At 44.4% G+C, this 20,057-nt stretch overlaps 1 protein-coding gene across 1 annotated transcript in view; it reads right to left on the bottom strand.

The window, feature by feature from the left end:
* CACNA1H (calcium voltage-gated channel subunit alpha1 H) overlaps positions 1–20,057 on the bottom strand; it is a 255,390-nt gene that overhangs the window by 56,552 nt on the left and 178,781 nt on the right. The window contains exons 11-13 of the mRNA XM_074919769.1: positions 2,301–2,452; positions 1,084–1,269; positions 292–409 (exon numbers count right to left, since the gene is read on the bottom strand). Coding sequence (XP_074775870.1) covers positions 292–409; positions 1,084–1,269; positions 2,301–2,452 — 456 coding nt within the window. The remainder of the gene's footprint in view (positions 1–291; positions 410–1,083; positions 1,270–2,300; positions 2,453–20,057) is intronic.

Here is a 20,057-nt window from a genome sequence, read left to right as displayed (position 1 = left end):
ATCTTGATCTTACTGACTATATGAAAGGAAAATAAGGGTGGGTTTCCAGGCCTTCTCAGACTTTCCTTTTACTGACAACAGATATGCACAGTGATGCTGTTGAGTAGACTGTTTCTCTTTCAGAGCTTATAGAGACAAGCTAGCTCAGAAACACAATCACTTCACCCTAATAACTCTACAGTGCTGTTTCAGTCCAAATTTGACATCTACTGGAAGAGTCTTTTGTTTTTAAAGTGAAATAACTTGTCCAGGTGGTCTACATTAAAACTTCCCAGAAGATCCAGAGCTTACCTGAAATACGGTCACAATGGCCCAAAGTAAGGAATCAAAATTCTTTCTATCTGGAACTGTGTCTCCTGTATCAGTTTTCAGGCTGAACTTGCATCCAAAAAGATGCATGCCAAGAATGCTAGAGTAGGAAAAAAGTGAGATGGAAGAAACACATTATTGTGTGAAATATGGTTGCAGGGAGGATTGCAGTGATTTTTCAGACACTTCCACCCACCCCAGTGTTTTGTGTGCCAGTGGTATCTCCCAGGAAAAAGGGCTCTGCTCCACCCTTGACATGATCACTGATCAAACCCTGCCATTGGTTCTTCTGTGTCACGTTTCATTATAATTGTCTACACTGAAGTAAAATCAGGAATCTCCTTTATCTAGAAAATGACAAACCATATTGCCAGCTCTCTAATCCAACTGGCTTCCAAGAACAGGGTCCTGAGGAGCATTATAGGGTCAAACAGACAGAAGTCTTGGAGTCTGTACAACCTCCATCTCAAATATAACACTGGCAGAGTCCAGTTACTGACAGCTTCCTGAGACACAGCTAAAACGAGCCTCCCAGGAACTCCAGAGCAATCATTGCCTGTTTGTGTAATTCATTCATTCACAGAATTACAGTACTGCATGAAAAACTGAGATTGAGAAGAGGTAAATAGTCTGTTGAGTGTCTGCTTGTCAGTCTATTGTGAGCACTACAATTGTGTAGGCAGCCTAGCAAGTACAGTATATCGTTAGTCTAACCTACATATTACTTAAGCAAGCTGAACAATTAAATCCAAGAAGAGCTGCAGCCTCTGGTACCTGAAGATAAAGATGAAGAGCATAAGCAACATGCAGAAGGTGGCTACATTGTCCATTGTCTTCATCAGGACCACCAGCTGGCGACGGAGGGCAGGCATGAAACGCACCAGTTTCAGCACCCGGAGCAGCCGAAATGTTCGTAGCACAGAGAGGCCTCCGTCCGACTGGCCGATGATCTCCCAGACACTGCAGGACACCAGAAGGAGAAGAACTATAAACAGAAGTACCGTACTACGGAAGCCCTGAGCAGGCTGGTTTCTTACCTGGTATCACACCATTAAAGCCCTAAAGGGGTAGTTTATTTGCCTGTTACATTCTCGCTTCTGAAAACCACCTTCATTTCCCAGTTGTGCAGACACACATGCTCATGCACAAGCTATATCCTTTGTAGCTGGTTTCTTGATTCTTTAACTCCCTTGTTTTCTGTGGCTCTTCCCAACATAGCATGTCTCCTGCTAGTCTGCATCACTACAATCAGTCACAAGCCTAGCCACAAAATGTGGATCAGGATTTTGTACCAAGCGAATATCCAGAGGGATTTATGTTTGTTGGGGTGGGTTTGTTTGATCAGGCCCCAGACTGGCCTTTGTTCCAGGCCTCTATTGCTCCTCAATTCTCTAAATCAAAGGGATGGGCCAACTGAAGCCAAGAGCACTACCCTGGTTTACACCTTCTGTATCTCCCTTGACTTCTCTGCCCCAAATTACCGATCGAGGGGTGAACAGCGCTGCTAGAAAGGATCCCACCACAGAGAGGTGCTGCACAAGCTTCTCAAACACACGCTGTCACATCTCCACTGTAGGCTGGGGTAGCGTTCTCCTGGGAGAGGACAGCAGGACAGTGCCCTCTCTTACCCTCCTGCTTGCTCTATTCTGGCCTGAGTTATGTGTTAATTCAGGAGAGGGAAGGCATGCTGCTGAGATATGGGCGCTCGCAGTCCTCCTTTCCCAGGACCAGTCACTCTGCACTTCAGTGGAAAATTGACCACAGTGCCAGATGTGTGGCGTAAATAGACTTTGTTCTCCATCTGCCAGGTCCATTTACTTTGGACAGCCTTTCTAACGACAGGAATCTAAAAGGCCAGCATAATTATAGCACATCATAGCCAGCAAACCCTGGATTAACACATGCCACATCATTCCTGTTCCCCATCCCACTCCCCAACCGGTCTGAGCCCTCGGCAGAAAAGCCACAGTGAAGAAAGAACTGGCAGTGACCTGATGACAACTATGATCCCATCAAAGATGTTGTACGGGTTCTTGATGTAGCCGAAGAGGCCAAAGGCAAGGAGTTTCAGGAGCATCTCCAGGGCAAACATGCTTGTGAAGACGATGTTACTGATCTCCAAGGCGTTGGTCAACTCATCCGGCTATGGGGCAAAAAACCAACATGGTCAAACAGATGCACAGAAGAAATAGCTAAAGGCTGGTATGTTCCTCCCACCCTGGGATTTGTGCTAATGATGCACAAATACTACATCTTCTCATCTTCCTTCCAGAGAGCCATGGAGGCAGGTAAGTGTCTGAGTGGAACAGCAGATGAGCCTCATGGACAGTCCCTGTGAGTCTTACTGGAAAAACAGAATCCCAGCCCATTTCTGGAGCAGCTGCAGAACAACTGTACCCAAAAAACTGAAAGCTATGCAAAGGAGAGGGCTTATTGACTGTTAAAAGATACTGTAATCCAGGTGAATGGTCAGTGTGGCTTGTAAGGCTTCTGTTTGGACTTCCATCAGTCAGGCTGTCTTTATTTCACTAACCCCAGTGGAGCTTTATAGATATTGCTATATCCAAAGCAGGACCACTGTCAATACAGCATATCTCTATTCATACACAAAGCACTTTTCTTGCAGACATCTCTTAAGAGAATTAGGAGAACAAATACCAGTGATCTCCCTTGAGATATTTATCTCCCTTTGGAAACTGTCCCCAAAAAAACCCCAAGATGATTTTTCCTTCTGAAGTCCCGGTTAATAATGTAGAGCAGATTTTGTTAAAATGACAGCAGTATGGCCCCAAGTGTCCAGATTCCCTCCAGGATCAGTGTGGGTTTCTCTGAGTGTACAAGACTGCACGCAGCTTTAATCCAAGAACTGTTTTTTCCATTCCCTTCCTCTAACACCAGGACCAAATTACTTTGGGCAACAATCTTGCTCTTCAGACAGAGTCTTAGATTTTCCTTCCTTTCCTGGGAAGTGCAGCAATGTCTCCCAGCACCCAGGCTCCAAAATGTGGCACAGGAGGGACAGATGCAAAAGGTGGGATGGGGTTCACTCACTCACTGGAGCGACTCTTTCAAACAGCACCAGGCTCTGCAATGCGCATTGCTAATGCTCAAGGCCTGTTCCTTAGCAAAAGAAAATGAGTCTTTTTCATTTCCTCAGTGTAATAATATTGCCTAGAAAAAGGTGTTATTTTCATATCTGACTCATCTCCTGACTGATAATAGCTTCCTTTATTCCCCATCCGTCATTAGACACTATGTTAAAAGTTGGCAGTTTCTTGGGGATGTTGTTGCATTATCTGAGGCTCCAAAGGGAGATGACCATTGTAATACAGTGGCACAGCCACATTTAACTTCATACTCTGCAAACCGAATCCTTGGCAATTGAAGGAGAGGGTGAAAGAGTTAACTCGAAAGCAGAAAGAGCCCACACATCCCCTACTATAAGCAGCGACAGTCTGTGGGCTGCTAATGAACCATCATTCATAAGCTAAATTACTTTATGCAACAGACTGTCTTTTGCTCAACCATTTATTCAGGAGAAAGAGCACTAAGAGCCTCAGTCCTCATGATTATAATCCATATACACTAATTACTAAGGGACACCAGGGAAAGGACTGTGCAATTTTCAGTTCTTTAGTCCCTAGCAAGGGGTGGCCCAGATGGCTGCACAGTGCACCTCAACACTGGGCTGTCCTCACACCGTCCCTCCTGCAGGGATGACAATTCCCTCCTTGACATCATTCAGTGCTCGCCCGTGCTATTTCCTTCCCCAACAACGCCAAAACAACCTGGGCAGAGCTTTTCTCTTTGCAATGAAAACACAGCTGAAGAAAAGGGCTGCTCTAGGATGGCATCTAACCAGCTCCTCAACAGAGACTGAGCCTGAAACAGCCCCGCAGGCTCCCCGGCGCCTGTCCTGCTGTAAGCCACAGTGGGGACAGGACACCATGCTCACAGTGTCCTCAAGCTGTTTGTCAGGAGCAGAGCACGCCTGGCACGTTCAGCCTCCCCTCAGCTGGGGTTATACAAGGGCATTCCTGACAAGGAGCAAAATAACTTGCTAAGTTCTTGCATCCCTCCAGGCAGCAGATGGAAGGCTCCTTGGGACAGGGTGTTCACAGCAGGCCAAGGATGGCTTGTTAGCATGCTGAGGCTGGGAAATTAATGACACTATCATAAGCAAGGAAGCTGCAGCTTGGGCAGCTTTGAAGACAGAGTTGTTCTGTAGCACTTTTTGCTGGGAAACACAGATCCTGTCTGTTGCTACCTACAGTACCTTGTTGTCTGCAATACAGCAGTAGTCTCATCTGCTAAAGTCAGACTCAGTTCAGTGTTCTCCAAGTTCACCTTGCTGCTGCCAGATGTGCTGCCAAGAGTCACAATTTCATCATGAAAACTGGGATAGCTGGTGATCACTTCAAAATCCCTAATCCTGGAGTTACACGAATAGGACAAGCAATCTCAGGAGTCATTACCAAAAAAGTCTAGTGTCCAGCCTGAAAAGACTAAGCTGAACAAACTTAAATACATCCTCAGGCAAGTAAGAAGAATTTTTAAGCTGTTATTCTCTAAAATCCCATGTTTTCTAAGCCAACCTCAAGATTTTTCTGTGGCCTGTTGAACACATGGCATTGCAACCAGCTAATGTGCTGCTATCACTCCTTGAATTGATTTGCCAATTTTCTTTGACAACTTGGTGTTCTTTTTGCTCTCTCCAGTTCCGTAACTTTTGCTTCATGTACGAGTTCAGAGAGTGCAGGAGAAAAGCTGCAGCCAAATCTCGGAGGAGGTGAGAGAGGGCATGAGGAACAGGGAAAGGAGAGGACAAGGAGGTGGCCCAGATGAGATCATCAGGAACTGTGGTGAGATGCTGATTCAGCAGATCAGGAGGACGGGGGGACGCCTGGGTGAGGCTGACGGGCAGCGGGCTGACACTGCAAAGCCAATTATGCTTCAGACAAGAGATCTTCATTATCCTTTAGTGATCATATTTGGTGTGAAGCAGAACTAATTTGATGACAAGGACTGCTGTAACGCGAGACGTTTGGAGCACAATCCTGCAGTGACATGGAGGCAGGACCCACTGGGCAAGGACAAGGATGGATAGCTCTGCATGCTGGCTAAGCTGCTGATGTGAGCTTTTGTATTATTAGAGTGGAAGCTGAACAGCAGATGAGCCAAGCATCCAGTGATACAGCCTTCAAATGTAATTACCTTCTTTCAGCACCAACCAGAGCTCAGAAAACAGCCTGCCATAGATATTTTTATGGCTTATGAAATGGTTTGTTGCTTAGAGCACAATTCATTTCCCACTTCTCTCAGTCCCTGATGAGCAAAGATCTAGGAGGAGGGTCAAGGAAGAGACACTTGAAAGACAAGATAGATATGGCCATTCCCCTGGACTCAGCCACTAGGAGACACTGTTGTTTTGTTCAAATTTAAGCCAACCCCAGAACAGGAATTTTTCCAGAAGGCTTTTTCTCTGGGAAAAACAAAATGTTGATTTGCAGAAAACAAAACTTTTCATGGCAAGGATTATTTTTGTCAAATTTCCCGGCTGGAAGAAAATGAAATTACAACAGTGCTTTAAAATTGCTGCAGCGTCTTGCTTTGACCTTCTCAGAAAAGGAAAATTCAGGCATTTTTCTTGAGACATGGTTATGTCTCAAAATGCAACTTCCTTTCTAGCAAGGAATGGTTAACAAACAAAGAATGGCATCAAAATTATGCACTTTCAGGAGAGTAGTTCTGAAGTGGTTTTTTTTTGCTTTTTGCCAAACACTTTGTAAATATTAACAACTCTGTAAGGGGAAACTACTTGCCCACCACAGGGCTCTGAACCGCATCAGTGAAAACTTCCTTTTACAAATTACAGTGAGAGTGCATGACCCTTCATCAACTTTGGATATCTCCACATCTTTTGCTGCTGTGATGCTTGATGGTTACGTTGGTCCAGGTTTTCAGAGACAGGCCAGGCCAAATGGAGCACGGCCAAATGTCAACCAGGGGACATTGCATGAGGCCATGGAACACGGAGGAATCCCCACAACAGATGCGATGCTGGAGATGGTGAGCAGTGCTGCCCCCCTGGTATGAGGGTCACAGTGACAGACATGGCGTCTGGAACAGGAACTGCCATGTTGGAGACATCAGCAAAAACGAGAACAGAGAGTGGTTTAACCCACAAGTCCCACCCCCCAGGTCCCAGGCAACATCCAAAAAAGGTTCAGATCTGAGTACAAGTTTTATAGATTTCAGATTCAAATGAATCCTCATACTTTAGCTGCAGGAGTGAGTTTCCCACCATTCAAGAGAAGGGTAGAAACTGTATGGGATCAATTTATAAGATTTCAGTATCCTTGAATATGAGTTTAAAGTAACAGTTAGCCTTGACTCCAGGCAAAACATGTCCCAGGAAAACACAACCACCTCTGCTCACTTTGAAGGCCATATTTATGCTGCAGAATATTTAAGTGATTCAAAACCATGTTTTTATTAGAGACAAACCTCAAACGCTTCAGCAGTTCATTCTGAGTTCAGATAAACAGACAAAAAATCCTTTTCTAAATAGTTTGGGTCTGAAAACCTCGGAAGACTAGTCTCTTTCTGAGAATCTGGTTTTAGCAAGATGCAGCACAACCCCAGAGCCTTCCCAGAACTGGGAGAAATTCAATAAAAGAGAAACCCATAATGGTCAAATTATTGATGGCCCCTACAAGCAGAGAATGAAGAATAGGAGTAGGACTTCACAGCCTTAGATTCTTTTTGTGCAACTAGATTACTGCATTTGTTCAAGCAAGTCACTATCTCTTTGTGCCTCTCCTCTCGCCTGTCTTCCACCTTGACTCTTCTGCTTGCTGCCTCCACAACCACCTATTTTATATAGCTCAGGTTCAATCACCAGCAGGATTGCACCTTGCCTTGGCTGGGGTACCTTTTTGCTTTGATACTGAGTAGAAATAATCATGTCTGCATCACATTGGAGAAAAGGGCTGTTAGACACCTGGTCCCTCCTGCTGAACGAACAGGGAAGTGCTTTCCCAGTTAAAGATGTGCTTTTGCTTCAGAAATCCCCCCCAAGCCCAAAGCAGCCGTTCAACTCCTCCTGAACAGGGAGAGCTGAGACTGGCAGAGACGCAGAGGAGTGGTAAACAAATCCAGAACATTTAGTCTCATAAACATCCTTTGCACTTGTGGGTTTTTTCTGCTCTAGTCCTGGGCCTAAAGCTGTCAATGGGATTTTGAGCTCTTGTTTATGTTGGCTTTTCTGCTTTGTATTTTGAAGTTAGGTCTGCAGAGGCTCTGACCAGGAAGAGGAAACATAATGAACTGCCAATTTGTTCTTTGCTTCCAGACACTCCGTATTTTCTCTCTTCACCTCATTTTTGAGAGATTGTAATTTTCCAATTACGAGTTATTCCATTGCAACAGATCTCACCTGTCTGCCATCTTTGGCATTATCCCCATTCCACAGAATTAAAAACCAAAGGGAATACATGAGAGAGTCAGGGAGCAGGGAAAAAGGCATTCAGGCTAATTCCAGTGAGGTGGCAGAGGGAAAGAAAATCCAAAACACACAACTTTTTATATTAATAAACCCAAAGCATTGCAATTAGTGCAATACTGGATAACCCACCCAGCTCTAACAACTTCACTTTTTAGTGTGTTCATCAGCTGCAAAGGCATTTGTGAGCTGTGCTCAGGGACTAAAGAAGGGACTGCTCTGATGCTTCCTAGGAAAGATCCAGTAACAGTGATGCACAGAACACCCAGAAGGAACAGGTCTACCTTCAAGGACTTACTCTCCCTCTGGCACTCGTGCACAGCCTGTTCCTCCTTCTAAATATAAGCTCCTGCTTTCCTGAGGCCAGGCAGTGGAGTCAGCCGTGGCCCTGCTTGACCTATGGTAACGGGGTGTGAAGGCTCTGCTCCACCCTATTGAAAGGAAACCTAATTATGGGGATTTTAAGATCTACTTCACACAGTGAGCAATAGACAGGGTCAGGATGGGAACTCAAGGATTTCTATCTTTCCACTGAAGACATCTTTCTTTCTTCTATCTGGATCTATCTTTCCATCTTCCAAGTGGTGTTAGCATGCTGCACAGATACACAGGTGATACCAGGACACCTGCAGCCTCCATCATGATGTCACTAGCTGTAAAAAGGTGACAGTCCCAAAAAACCATGCAAAGAGATACAAACCACAGTGCAATTCTCCTCCCCTCACAGTGGAGGGGGGAGACAGTGCCTCTTGGCAGCTCAACCCTGCGCTTCACCTTTTCAACTCCTGACGGACATCTGTGCCCACTCATCCGAGAGGAGAGCCAAGACACCGCAAGCAGCCACCCTCCAGGGCCCATCCCTGTCACGAGATCTGCAAGGCAGAAGAAAGCCCTTTGCATCTCTAGTGCACACTGACTGCAGAGCACGGAGCTACACTTGAGCTGGCTTTTCCTCTATGGAGGGAGAGTAAAGCCTGCTTGCTTTATTCACTGAGCCATACAGCCTCCTACATAACTAATCTGTTTAACTGATGGATTACTGGGCTCTGTATTACATTTGTAGGGTTTACGTGCTACTGTGAAGGCAATCGTGAGATGAAAGCCAGTTTTCTGGGACAGATTAAAGCGATGGTTTGGGATGGATTAGACTTTTTTAATAAGAAATATTGTTCAAAAATTTTGGAAAATAGCTTAAATGAGTTTGAAGCACTGGTACCACAAGAGGGGAGCAAATCAATGAAATTGCTAAAGAGAGCTCAAAATTATAAAATATTCCTCTTCCTCTAAAAAACTAGAACATGTACAGAATGTGTGTGTAATACTAATATTACAGTCAGACTCCCACTGAGCCTGCAACCCTGTGTGCCTTCTGAATATAGGATGTACGGTTGGATAAAACATAGTATGGGACCGTCGGAGGCTGGGTTCAATGATCAAGAAAGTGCAGAGATCTCTAACCCACAGCCCGTCACCTTTCTTTCCTCTCTTTGGAGGTGGCTGATTTCTCCCAGTCCTCACAGCACCCAACGGTCCCCTCCTCCCCACGCTCCACAGCTCAACCACATCCAGAGTGATCTCCAAATCCTTGCACTCTTACAAGCTCAAGTTTTGTATCTGAAACCCTCAGTGGTGTTTCTTGCACACTCACTCCTTTGAAAACTTACATCAAACATCAATTTCTTGTCCATATTCTTTTCCTACAGCAAATTCCATTAAAGAGGAGCTTTAGTCTCCTCAGATAGGCTCTGCTCATGGGCCAGGAGCTGTAATTAACAGTCATATCAGAGGCATTTTGCTACAGAGCAAATTTTGGCTAAAGGACATGAAGGCATCACCAACACTTGCCCTGCTGGACACAAGCTCAGGCCCCTCCAAAGTCAGCCCAGCAACCAGAGATGGCATGGGACAGGCCTGAGTTGAAGTTTCTAAATGCTTAATGGAGTGAATAGGAGAATCCATCACCTCAAGCACTCCTGAGGCTATTATCTATCCTGTCCAAAACAATGTCATCAGCCATTCAGCATGATCTGATGCAGGCATCTGGGGGCTGGTCTCTTCCCTCAATCACAGAAGGTATTTATCACCAGGCAGAGAAACTCTGTCCTGCCTCCCCCAAACACCCCCCATTCTACATATCTGGGACAAGAACAGCCCAAATATCACTGCAAATTTACACTGGGATGCAGAAACAATGCAGTTAGAGGGGCCTGTGTGTCCCTCCCCAAACTTTCGCCCAGCCTGTGCAGAGGCTGAGCACTGGTGACCACCCTACTGAAAATAATGGTGTGTGTCTGAAACCCCAGCAGAGAGGACAGAGAATTTCACGCCTGCGTAAGAGCAAAAAAAGTGTTCAGGGCCACATGCTTCAGGAGTGTCTGCAGGCTCTGTCAAAAGGCAGCCCTGGCTGGGCTGGGATGTGGAACACGTTTAACACTAATGAAATATAAGCATACAGTGTGCCTTAACTGGAATAATAAACATGAACATCACCTGGCCCAGAAAGGGGTGAAGGAGGGAAGCTGCAACATCTCATAAGCATAGACTCAATACTGCAGCAATTATATGCAGAAGAGACAAGGTTGCCCTAAACTCTGCAAGCTGTATGCTTGTTTTTATTTACAGCTACTTTGTTCTAATGCCTCTGAAGCGCTTTGGGAAAAGGTCCTCTCTGAGGCAGTTTAAAGAGCCAGAAGCTTGGGGCCAAAGCAGAGAGCTGTCAGGGAATGTAAGTGACATCTCAGAAGACCTCTAGTTAATGTGAAGGCTACATTTTGACCGTTATTTTTCTCCCCTTTTTTTTTGCTTGTCAAAGACCAAATGGAATAATTCTGATATTTCTAAGGTAAGTAAACAAACAACAAAACCAACAAAACAAAAAAACCCCAAGCAATTTAAGACCTAGCTTCTTCCCTCCTCTGCCTTCCCTGCCCTTAAAAATATATGAAGAATAATGCAAGTGGGATTTTCAATTTCTGCATTTGAAAGACTTCCCTTATAAACCATTTTGATGTAGTTTATTTACTGTAACACTGAACTCTTACTGTCTTAAAATCAACTTCAAAACAATCTAGACTACAGTTCAAATCACAGAAATTGCCTTGCCTTCATATGATATAACTTCTCTTACTAGGAAAACTGGTTTGGATGGTGCTTTCTCATGCACAGCTGAAAGCTATTTATGCTCTTTGGCCTTGGAAAAGGACCAGGGACTTGAACTAGGATGCCCCAGCTCCTAGAATGCTGCCCTGGTCACCAAGATGTTTGCTATTCTGAGGTGCCTTCTGCCCTGCACTTGACAGCCAGACACCACAACCTCTCAGAACCAAAAACTCTTCTCAGGAAGGGTTTAGCTGTCATTAATGTCTCTACTAAAAGCTGTGACTTCGATGAATTTGTGCTTTCTGATGAAAAAAATATTTTGCTGAGAGATTTCCAAATGGGCTCTACTTAAAAGTAGGCTGGAAACAGAAGGAGAGAGAGATCTCCTCATGCCTACTGATGAAATGTTCACTCTCCAGCTTTGGAATTAAAAATGGAGAATTTATTCTCTCAGTTACCTCTACTCTCAGGTTTTATGCCTTCCTCTAAATGGGATCCTTCATGTGGAGCGATAACAGTTTAATTGAAGATAGCCGATGGTAATTTTTCCTCCTTTCAATTGACCTACTTGATCTCCTAATGCTCTATGGAATTGCTTTTACCTCTCTGCTCTGTGGCATGAAAGTCAGTGCTAATAATTGCCTACCCAACTGCATATGGCTAGCCTAATGCAAAATACGCTGCTCCTTTCTGGAGCTGCAAATAGGGCATCAGTGGAGGAATGGAGCAAGTTGCTTACAAGCGTGATGTACACTGACATTAAAAAAAAAAAAAAACAGAAAAAAAAAAGCCATTAATGTTATCCAGCAATGACCATATACCAGAGTCATATACTCTCTGGGATTTTTGTGTGAATCCTTCAAGTTCACTTGGTATTGATGCCTGGCTGGGAGTGTTTTCTGTAGAAGAAACCTTGGCTGCCACACTTCCATCTCTTGCAATAAGAGCTACAAATCAGAGTTTGTTCTCTGGGATAATCAACTTCACTGTAGCTTCCTTAGGAAGCTTCCCAGGCGCAAGGTCCCACATGGCACAACATATTTACGGTATCACTTTCCCATTTCTCAGTTTCATTCAGCAAAATGCAATTTCATTTCAAGTGGCATAAACGCCAAGATGGATTAGATCAATTGCTGTCTTCTCCACCCTCAGGAGGAAAGGACCTGGGCAATCTGAAATGCTATCAGCAGTAGCGTACAAAACTAAAGCTACTATTCTTGAAAAGTAGGCCAATCAGCTGGATTACATCTTGATGGAGAATCACTTGGTCTGACAGATGGCTGGAAGAATAAGCCTTAAAATGGAAAAAAACCTAAACCCGATAAAATAACTCCCCCAAACAAGGCCAAAAATGCTCAGGTTTAGTTATTAAACAAGAAGTCACAGGAGGAAGGAGCCAACTCTCCATATAACAGCCAAGGAGGAATGCCTCCAGCAATACACCAAGAGCACTGTAATAGCTCACCTGGGGAGAGAAGCTCTAGTGGGGATTCTGCAAACTGGTCCTCTCTGTCAGTACTAATACGCCGATTAGTTTCATTGAAAAAGAAGAAAAATGGAAATATGCCTGAACTGAGGACAGTGAATGCCTAATAATTCCTCCAGTGGTGGGTGCAAGGGAGGAGGTGCCTGTTCAGACTGAGCCTGGTGCCAAGGGGGAGCCATGATCATCCCTTCACTCTCAGCAATGCCGTGGCTGGAACGTCGTTCAGGAGTACAGAGGACAGCATGCGTGCCGTGGCGCATCAGGAGATGCCTCTGGCAACTTCCCAATGTTTCAGAAATGGACCTGTTGTACCCCTTCCCTCTTCTCCTAAGCAGCTGTTACATATGAGCAGGCTTTTCTCCGTGAGCAGACTGCTATCTCATCCCACATTGGCTTAGTTCCTTTAAGAGCATCTGGCGAAAATCCAGGGAAATTATACAGACTGAATCATTCCCATCCATATGCTGGTGAAGTCCTTCAAAGAACCAGCAGATCTGTGAGGCGTGACATCTCTTAGCAAGGCCTGTGTTGACTCTCATCCAATATATTTGGCTTATCCCTCACCATAAAAAAAATTACACAAGGAATTATATTCACACAATTCTTGCCCATTGCAAACCATTTTTTGTTCTTCACCACTATCTGTGCTGAATTCAACAACAAATGGTCAAAAATCATCAGCCTAAAGCCTGAAATCAGATTTGCTGGCTAATCACAAAGCATTTTTTTTAATTAAAAAATGCATCTTTCATACCAATTTTTAATTTTTTTTATGTTTAAGATGAAAATACATTGTATTCCATACCATTAATTAGAAAGAAGAGCTAGGGTCTGTCTTTTCCTTTTAGATGTAAACTGAGTCACAAAATTACAAGAGCTGGTGAATTTAAGAAAAAGCATACAATATTGTGAGACATGCTATAAAAGGATAGACATAAAGATCGCAGAAATATGCTACTGCCCCTTTCAGACAAAAATGAACACAGAGGCCCTACCTCAAGGAGTCTACACAAGAAATCAAGGTTAACTGATGACTGACTTTGCTAAAATCTTGCAGCTAAACTACAATTGCGAGTTTCTGACAGTGCACAGAGGTTACAGGTGGCTCCGACAATGTCCATTAAAGGTGGCAGGAGCATGAACACTGAGAGAAGAAATAAATGTTTCCAAACATTTGATTGTACTGCAAGAGGCACCTTTAGCAATGATTATATGATCTTTATCCACAGCCAAGCAACCGGCTTACTCTCTGCTAACAGAGAGATCAAAGGCCATTGGGTTGTCATTAGCAGGCAAACTCAATAGAAGTTGTTTACTTCACCCAAGCTAATAGCACTGGAAATATTTAATCAAAAAATGGACACAGTCTCTTTATTACTGCCAAGATGATTCAGAAGGGGCCACTTAAATCTATTTTGTCAAACCATTACTCATCCTTTGCTAACAGACCTTTATGGAGAGTCCCTTTGAAAAATACACATTCATGACTTGGGGGCTGCGTACTGGTATTAGTTGATGAGGTACATCAAGAGAACATGATAGACGGCTGCTGATGGGAAGAACAAGATGGGGAATATGTTTAGTCTATATCCGATGAAGACCTTGACTTAGTCATCTTTTAAGCCCAAGGAGAGGAAGCTGAAGTGGCCTGATGGAGAAATAAGTTCAAGGAGAGGACAATTCTTCAGAAAAATTTGAGCAATCTGCTGTAATTGACCTCTGAGTGCTAAGTGGAAGAAGGAAAGATGGAAGAAGGAGAACTTCTCTGAGGTTGAAGGATCTTGGCGTAGAAGAAGAAAACCCAAACGTTGGGTGGACATCAGGACAAAATCTGGTGTATCTTGCAGAACAGCCGGGTGTTGCCCACTTGAGCCTTCATTTTTGGGTCACCAAAGGAAGGTTCAGTGTCTACAAGGAGATGCCAAATGTCAGGACTCCCAAGCTCTCTTCCTAACTCCTAGACTACTATCTAGTCTCTCATGTGGTCCTAAACACGTATTAGACATTTGGGCATAGGCAGTTCTTTATGGGCTTCCCTTTGGGATGTGCAGAGACTTCCATTAACCAAGGACATTCACCTTCTAGGGTTGTCTTAGAAGATATGAAACAGCTTACAACCCTGATATAGGAAGACTTGATCCTGCCTTAGAGCAAGAGGATGGACTAGGTAAGTTAAAACTCTATCTACTCTGATTTTTGTGACACTGGACTGAAAAGATCACCTAGGTTCTTAGGATCCAAGCTACTGCTAGGATAGGTAGCTACATCTTGTCCCTTTTTCATAAGCTGATGAAGCTCGTGGACATCCTGCGGGGACAATACAGCTCGGGGAACCTCCAGCCCTTTTGTCCTCCAAGACAGGATTGCACTTGGTACAGACTCAGTTTTGATACAGTTTCTCTAAAGCTTCTGGAAACACTCATGAAAAGCTTAAGATTCAAAAGCTTCATCAGCATGGAAATGATTATCTGGAAATCCACATCCTTGCTGCTCTTAAAGATAGTCTAGGAGCCTGGAGAACAAATTCAGGGGAAAGCCACCTTTCCTCCCCTCTAGCAAACCTAAAGCAACCCAAGCGATTGTTACAAGCTTATTTATGTCCCTAAGAACACAATGCTGTGAACAGCCCAGGGTGCTCTAGCCTGCAGCCAAAGCAGGCAGATGGGAACTTTAGAGTTGCCACGCTGTTCTTGCAAGTGAATTATTGATACATTCTTCTTAGCCATGAGCATCAGACTAAAGTGGCAATTAAAACCATCCACAATGATCAAAAAGAAAAAGCAAAGATGAAAAGGTACAAAACCAGCATCTGTATTTCCCAGCAGCGTGTGCTATTACGACTAGCAAGGAAGGCTTCTAGGTCCTGATCCTTCAGGAGTGTCTTTGATAACAGCCCGCATCAGAGCAGTGGGACAGTGGGGAGCAACACAACACCACCGTTTCTGCTGGAGACAAGGGAATGAGTCGCTCCTGGGAGCCCACTGCCCCATTTTAGCTTTTCAGTGTGCACAATATAGGCATTCAAACTCAGAAATTTAAAAATAACAACTACAATCACCGTCATCCCTCCTGCTCCCTGAGACAACAGCAACTTGTTTTGCTAAGGAAAGAAAGGACAAAAGAGGTCAAAAAGGAACTACAAGACAGAGCAGCCCTTCGGCATAGTCACATCACTTGGACATGGCACAAAGTGAAAGCTTGGAAATACTGAACGTGAGCAAAAATCAGCAGGAAAGCCCAGCAACTCTTGTTCCTCTCACATCAGCTGTTTGTATCCTATAGCCAGCTACTGGATTTTCATCTGGCAGAATTTCTCAATTTCAGTGGAACCACCACTGAGTTTGGAGGTGGGCCAGTGCTTCCACATTCTCACCTTCTTGACAAAAAACCCCAATGAAATGAAATTATATTAAACCATCACAAATATTCAGAGATAACCAAGGAAATTGGTTAATTAACAGAATTAACAGAAAATGACTGTGCTGGATTTGCAATGTGTTTCTCTTGAAAAATTTATCTCTAATACTGGGAGAAGAACACAGAAATCTGGAAAACAGGGCTTAAAAATGAGGAGGTGACTTTCTATTGCATTTTTCTCATTTCTTTTGCATGAAATATGCCTCATCCCCAAGCATGCCCTGGATTTGCACTGTTTCTATTGTTATGGGAACAAAATGATTCAGAAAAAAAAAAGTATAGTCTTTCCAATTTTATATAATGAAATAAAATGACTGCTAAAATAATGAAATTCAATTAGCCCTAACAACAGTAGTACTAATTAAAACTATTGTAATTCACTACTACTACGAGGATACATTGACAAGCTTCAGAAGATGCAGGACTGCTGAACACCTTAGAGTAGAGGCTCTCTACCCAGGCTGGTGGAGTGGATGTATTTGGTTTTGGAAGTTGTTAGTTCAGCCTTGGTGAGTTGGGCAAAGGGACTGTTACGCTAACTACTAATTACACTGCTAATGGCAACAATAATAACACCTCTCAAATCATCAGCACTGATGCTGTGAACGCCAAAGAGATGCGATTATGTGCTGCTGTCATTTCAAGGGGAGCTGCGAGGCGGAGAAAAGCAAAGGTAAAAGAGGCAGCACACTCCTACTGATTTATTATCTTGCAGCAGCTTTGCTACAGAAGATGCCTGGTTCGGGTGAAGGGCCAGGTAGCCCTTTCCATCCCTCCTCTCCCACATGACACTAGGCTGTGCCTGGCCCTCGCGCTCTGCACAGGCCATGCTATCCCTCCGTGTTGCCTTGCCATGATGTCCCCATCCTGATCCCATGCTGTGTGCAGGAACCATGGCAGGAGAAACCCTCCAGGCAGAGGAGATGAGCTCCAGCTTGCTGCACGACCTGGTCCCCCGGGACAGCACTGGGGCAGCACCCGACCACGCCACAGCCCTACTGAGTCGCGTGGCTCTGCCAACCTGCTGTGCACACCACGCATTCACCCAGGGAAAATCTCTCAGACAGTAACAGCTCAGACAAAAAGAAAAAACCCAACCAACCAACCAACCAAAGAATTTCATTTGCAACCTTCCTTCCTGCCACATTCAAGTTTTCCTCCTGGCAGCTTCTCTCATCCCTGCCATGGCTCTGACTAGCAGAAGTGATGCCTCTCCCGTGGGAAGAGCTGCGAGGCACAGGCGTGCAGGACAGGTTGCTCCAACTCTCTGCTCTAACCAGACCTCACGGCTACGCCAGTCACACCAGGGCTTTGAGCCAGCTCCCTGCCCTGGGAGCAGAGCCAACCACCCCCTGCTGAAGAGGCAACCCTAGGAACAAGCCAAACTGATCCATATCCTCCAAACAGCTATGTCAGTTCTCATATGAAACAGGCAACACAAGGTTTTATTTGTAGAGAGTGGGAGTGAAGGAGAATTCAAGATGCAATCTCCAGCGTAGTGGCTTTAATAAACTAGTAAAGCTAAAACAACCATGTGCAAACAGTGAGCCCTTGAGAAAGCAACTCAGCTCGCAAATGTCTCTGCCCTGATGGAAATTCTCCTCATGGGTTTCCAAAATGGACAGATCATGGTGAAAGCTGTCAAATTATTTTGTTTCTTAGTCCCCAAATGTGTCGAGGGGTGGGATACACTGTGGATCTCAAGCAATTATTTCCTAAACATCAGGACTTGCTCTTGCTTGAGAAAGTGGCAAGTGTTTCCATGGCAATGAGCTATTGCCTTGGTGACCATGGACCTGGACCGATGCTGCTAAACCACTGTGACCTTTGGACATCTGAGCACAGCAAGGAGTTTCCCTCTTTGATGTCTAATGATGTTTTTTTTTATTTCTGAGGCCATCCTTGTCTAAAAGTTGCCTTAGGTGGTTGTGTTAGAGACAGAGAAGCATGAATTACTATAGAGAAGCATCTTCTGTTCACACCTGCCTCTCTGCTACCCAACCCAGAATTAACTTGTCTATTAGCACAGCTCAGGAGCAGACAGGATTGGACCTAGGGCTGGTTTGCACTGGCTGCTAGAAAATTAAGCAGAGGAGGCACAGGACTTCATTAGCCCAGACATCAAAAGTACCTTAATCTATTTGCATTTAAACCTTTATAAGAGAGGTCAACCTGAGAGGCAGTTGTGTTAACAAGGTGAAGAAGGGAGCTGGCACATAAAAAAGCAACTTTGCACATAAACAGGTATCCTCCTGGCAAGAAATGTACTTAGATTTCTGTGGAAGAGTAAAAAGTGTCTGTATCTCCCGCCAAACAATCTTCAGATAAACTTTGTGCTATCATAAAAGCTCTACCTGGGGCTCATATAGCAGAAAATTGTTGCATCTCTGCCTTTGAGAACTTCTGCTGCTTTTCTTCCCAACTTTATCGTTGGAACACACTCCTTCCAAGCGACTGGCAGTCCGAAACCTGATCGAACTGAACCATTACATTAGTTGCTTTTCAAATTTGCACAAACCCTGCACTCTACAACTCCAAAGTGGTTTCTATGGAGATGTTAAAAAAATGAAACGGCATCTTCTGGGTGCCAAATTTGGCATGGCAAAAATTTGGCTGAGCAGAAAATGCTGCATGAGAGGAGTGTGAGGAGTGAATTAGAGACCCAGAATACGGCTGCTTACTCAGAGCCACAGATAATGGGGGTAAGTTACTGCTTTGGCTGACAGGCGTTAACCAAACTGACACGCTGCACTGAGTATCACGCAGAGTTTAATTAACTGCAGGCAATGGGGCATTAATACAGGAGAGGACAGCCTGCCCGATTTCCTTACGGTGTGAACGTGATAGGGAGAGGGAGGGACGTGAGCATTTGCAAGGCAGCAGTGATCCTTGTGCATTAAGAGGTTTCTCAGAAGAGCACTGGAGCTTGGCCGCCTCTCAGAGAAGCTCTATCTCCTTAATCTGCAAAACTGGGCAGAGTTGTCCAAATCTTGCAACTTCCTACACAGTCTATTTTAGAGTCTTAGAAACAAAAACAACGCACAACAGGAAGGATGCGATTACTAGAAATATGTCTGAACTCTCCCACACCCCAGATCCATCAATCTTGATGGCTTCACCATTTGCATTGTTAAGACAGAGCTTTCATGTCCCATCCCATCTGTACAGTCCTGCTGGGTCAGAGCTCTGGTCTGCACTGGTGCCCAACTCCCTCAAAACCCGTGCTAGGTCCAAGTCTGCCTCCCTCTGCTTTTCAGGCACTGAGTTGGACACAGAAAGACCTGTAGGCATAGCTGAAACGTCCCATCTCATGTTGACACAACTACCTTGAGCCATGCAGAGCCCTAACCTGAATACAGTGACCCTAGAGAGACACAGCCACCAGCCCTAAGGCTCTAACAAGACCTTCTATCCCAAGTACACTATTCCTGAGTATATTTGATACTTTTCAGTCCAAGTTCTGTTCAAACAAAGGCCAAAATCTATTTTGTCTTATTTAAGTAAATCACTAAAAACAATCAGCCAGGGCTTCAAACTTCAGAACAGTGCACACAGGAGTAAGGAAGCACACAGAAACAGTGCAAACGTGGCGGTGGGGACCGAACAGCATGGCGTTCCCTTGCTCTTTAAAGAGAGGTAGAGTATCTCCTCCTTCAGCCACAGTAATTGGGACAACTGCTTTTAAGTGAACACACGATAAATGGTAAGGAGCACTGTCTCCTCCTGGAGAGTGGTCACCCCTGGGATCTGAACAAATGGCTGCATCAAGTCTGGCTAGTGCCAACCTGTTTCTTAAACTACTAAACCATCCCTTCAGGCTCTGTATCCTGTACTTTCTGTGTATATTGTACAAGGGAAAAGAATTTGATTTGGGGTTTCGAGAATTTCAAACAAGGATATACAATTAGAAAAGTATTTGCTTCAGATGATGATAAATAACCCTGGACTGGAGAACCTCAGAAAATATCTGCTCTTCACTCGGGCGTGGTGACACAAAGTCTTCTGCAGTGCTGTTTTACATGCTTTCCCGAGAGCCCAAACTTGTTAACCTTCATTTCACTGCATGTTTTCAGAGGAGTGACAGCTGCAGCCATAAATACAGCATTCAGATTTCATGCTATAGTTAAAAAATCAAATATGAATGAAATCCTCTGCTATTACACATCGACTAGCAAGGGAGGAAAAAAAAAAAAGGAGTGGGAGGAAATTCATAGCATTAAATCATTTCTGAAATACAAAAGG

Source organism: Athene noctua, chromosome 15, assembly GCF_965140245.1.
Source record: "Athene noctua chromosome 15, bAthNoc1.hap1.1, whole genome shotgun sequence".
Lineage (NCBI taxonomy): Eukaryota > Metazoa > Chordata > Aves > Strigiformes > Strigidae > Athene > Athene noctua.
The sequence above is the reverse complement of the archived record's forward strand: the minus strand, read 5'-3'. Positions and strand labels throughout refer to the sequence as shown.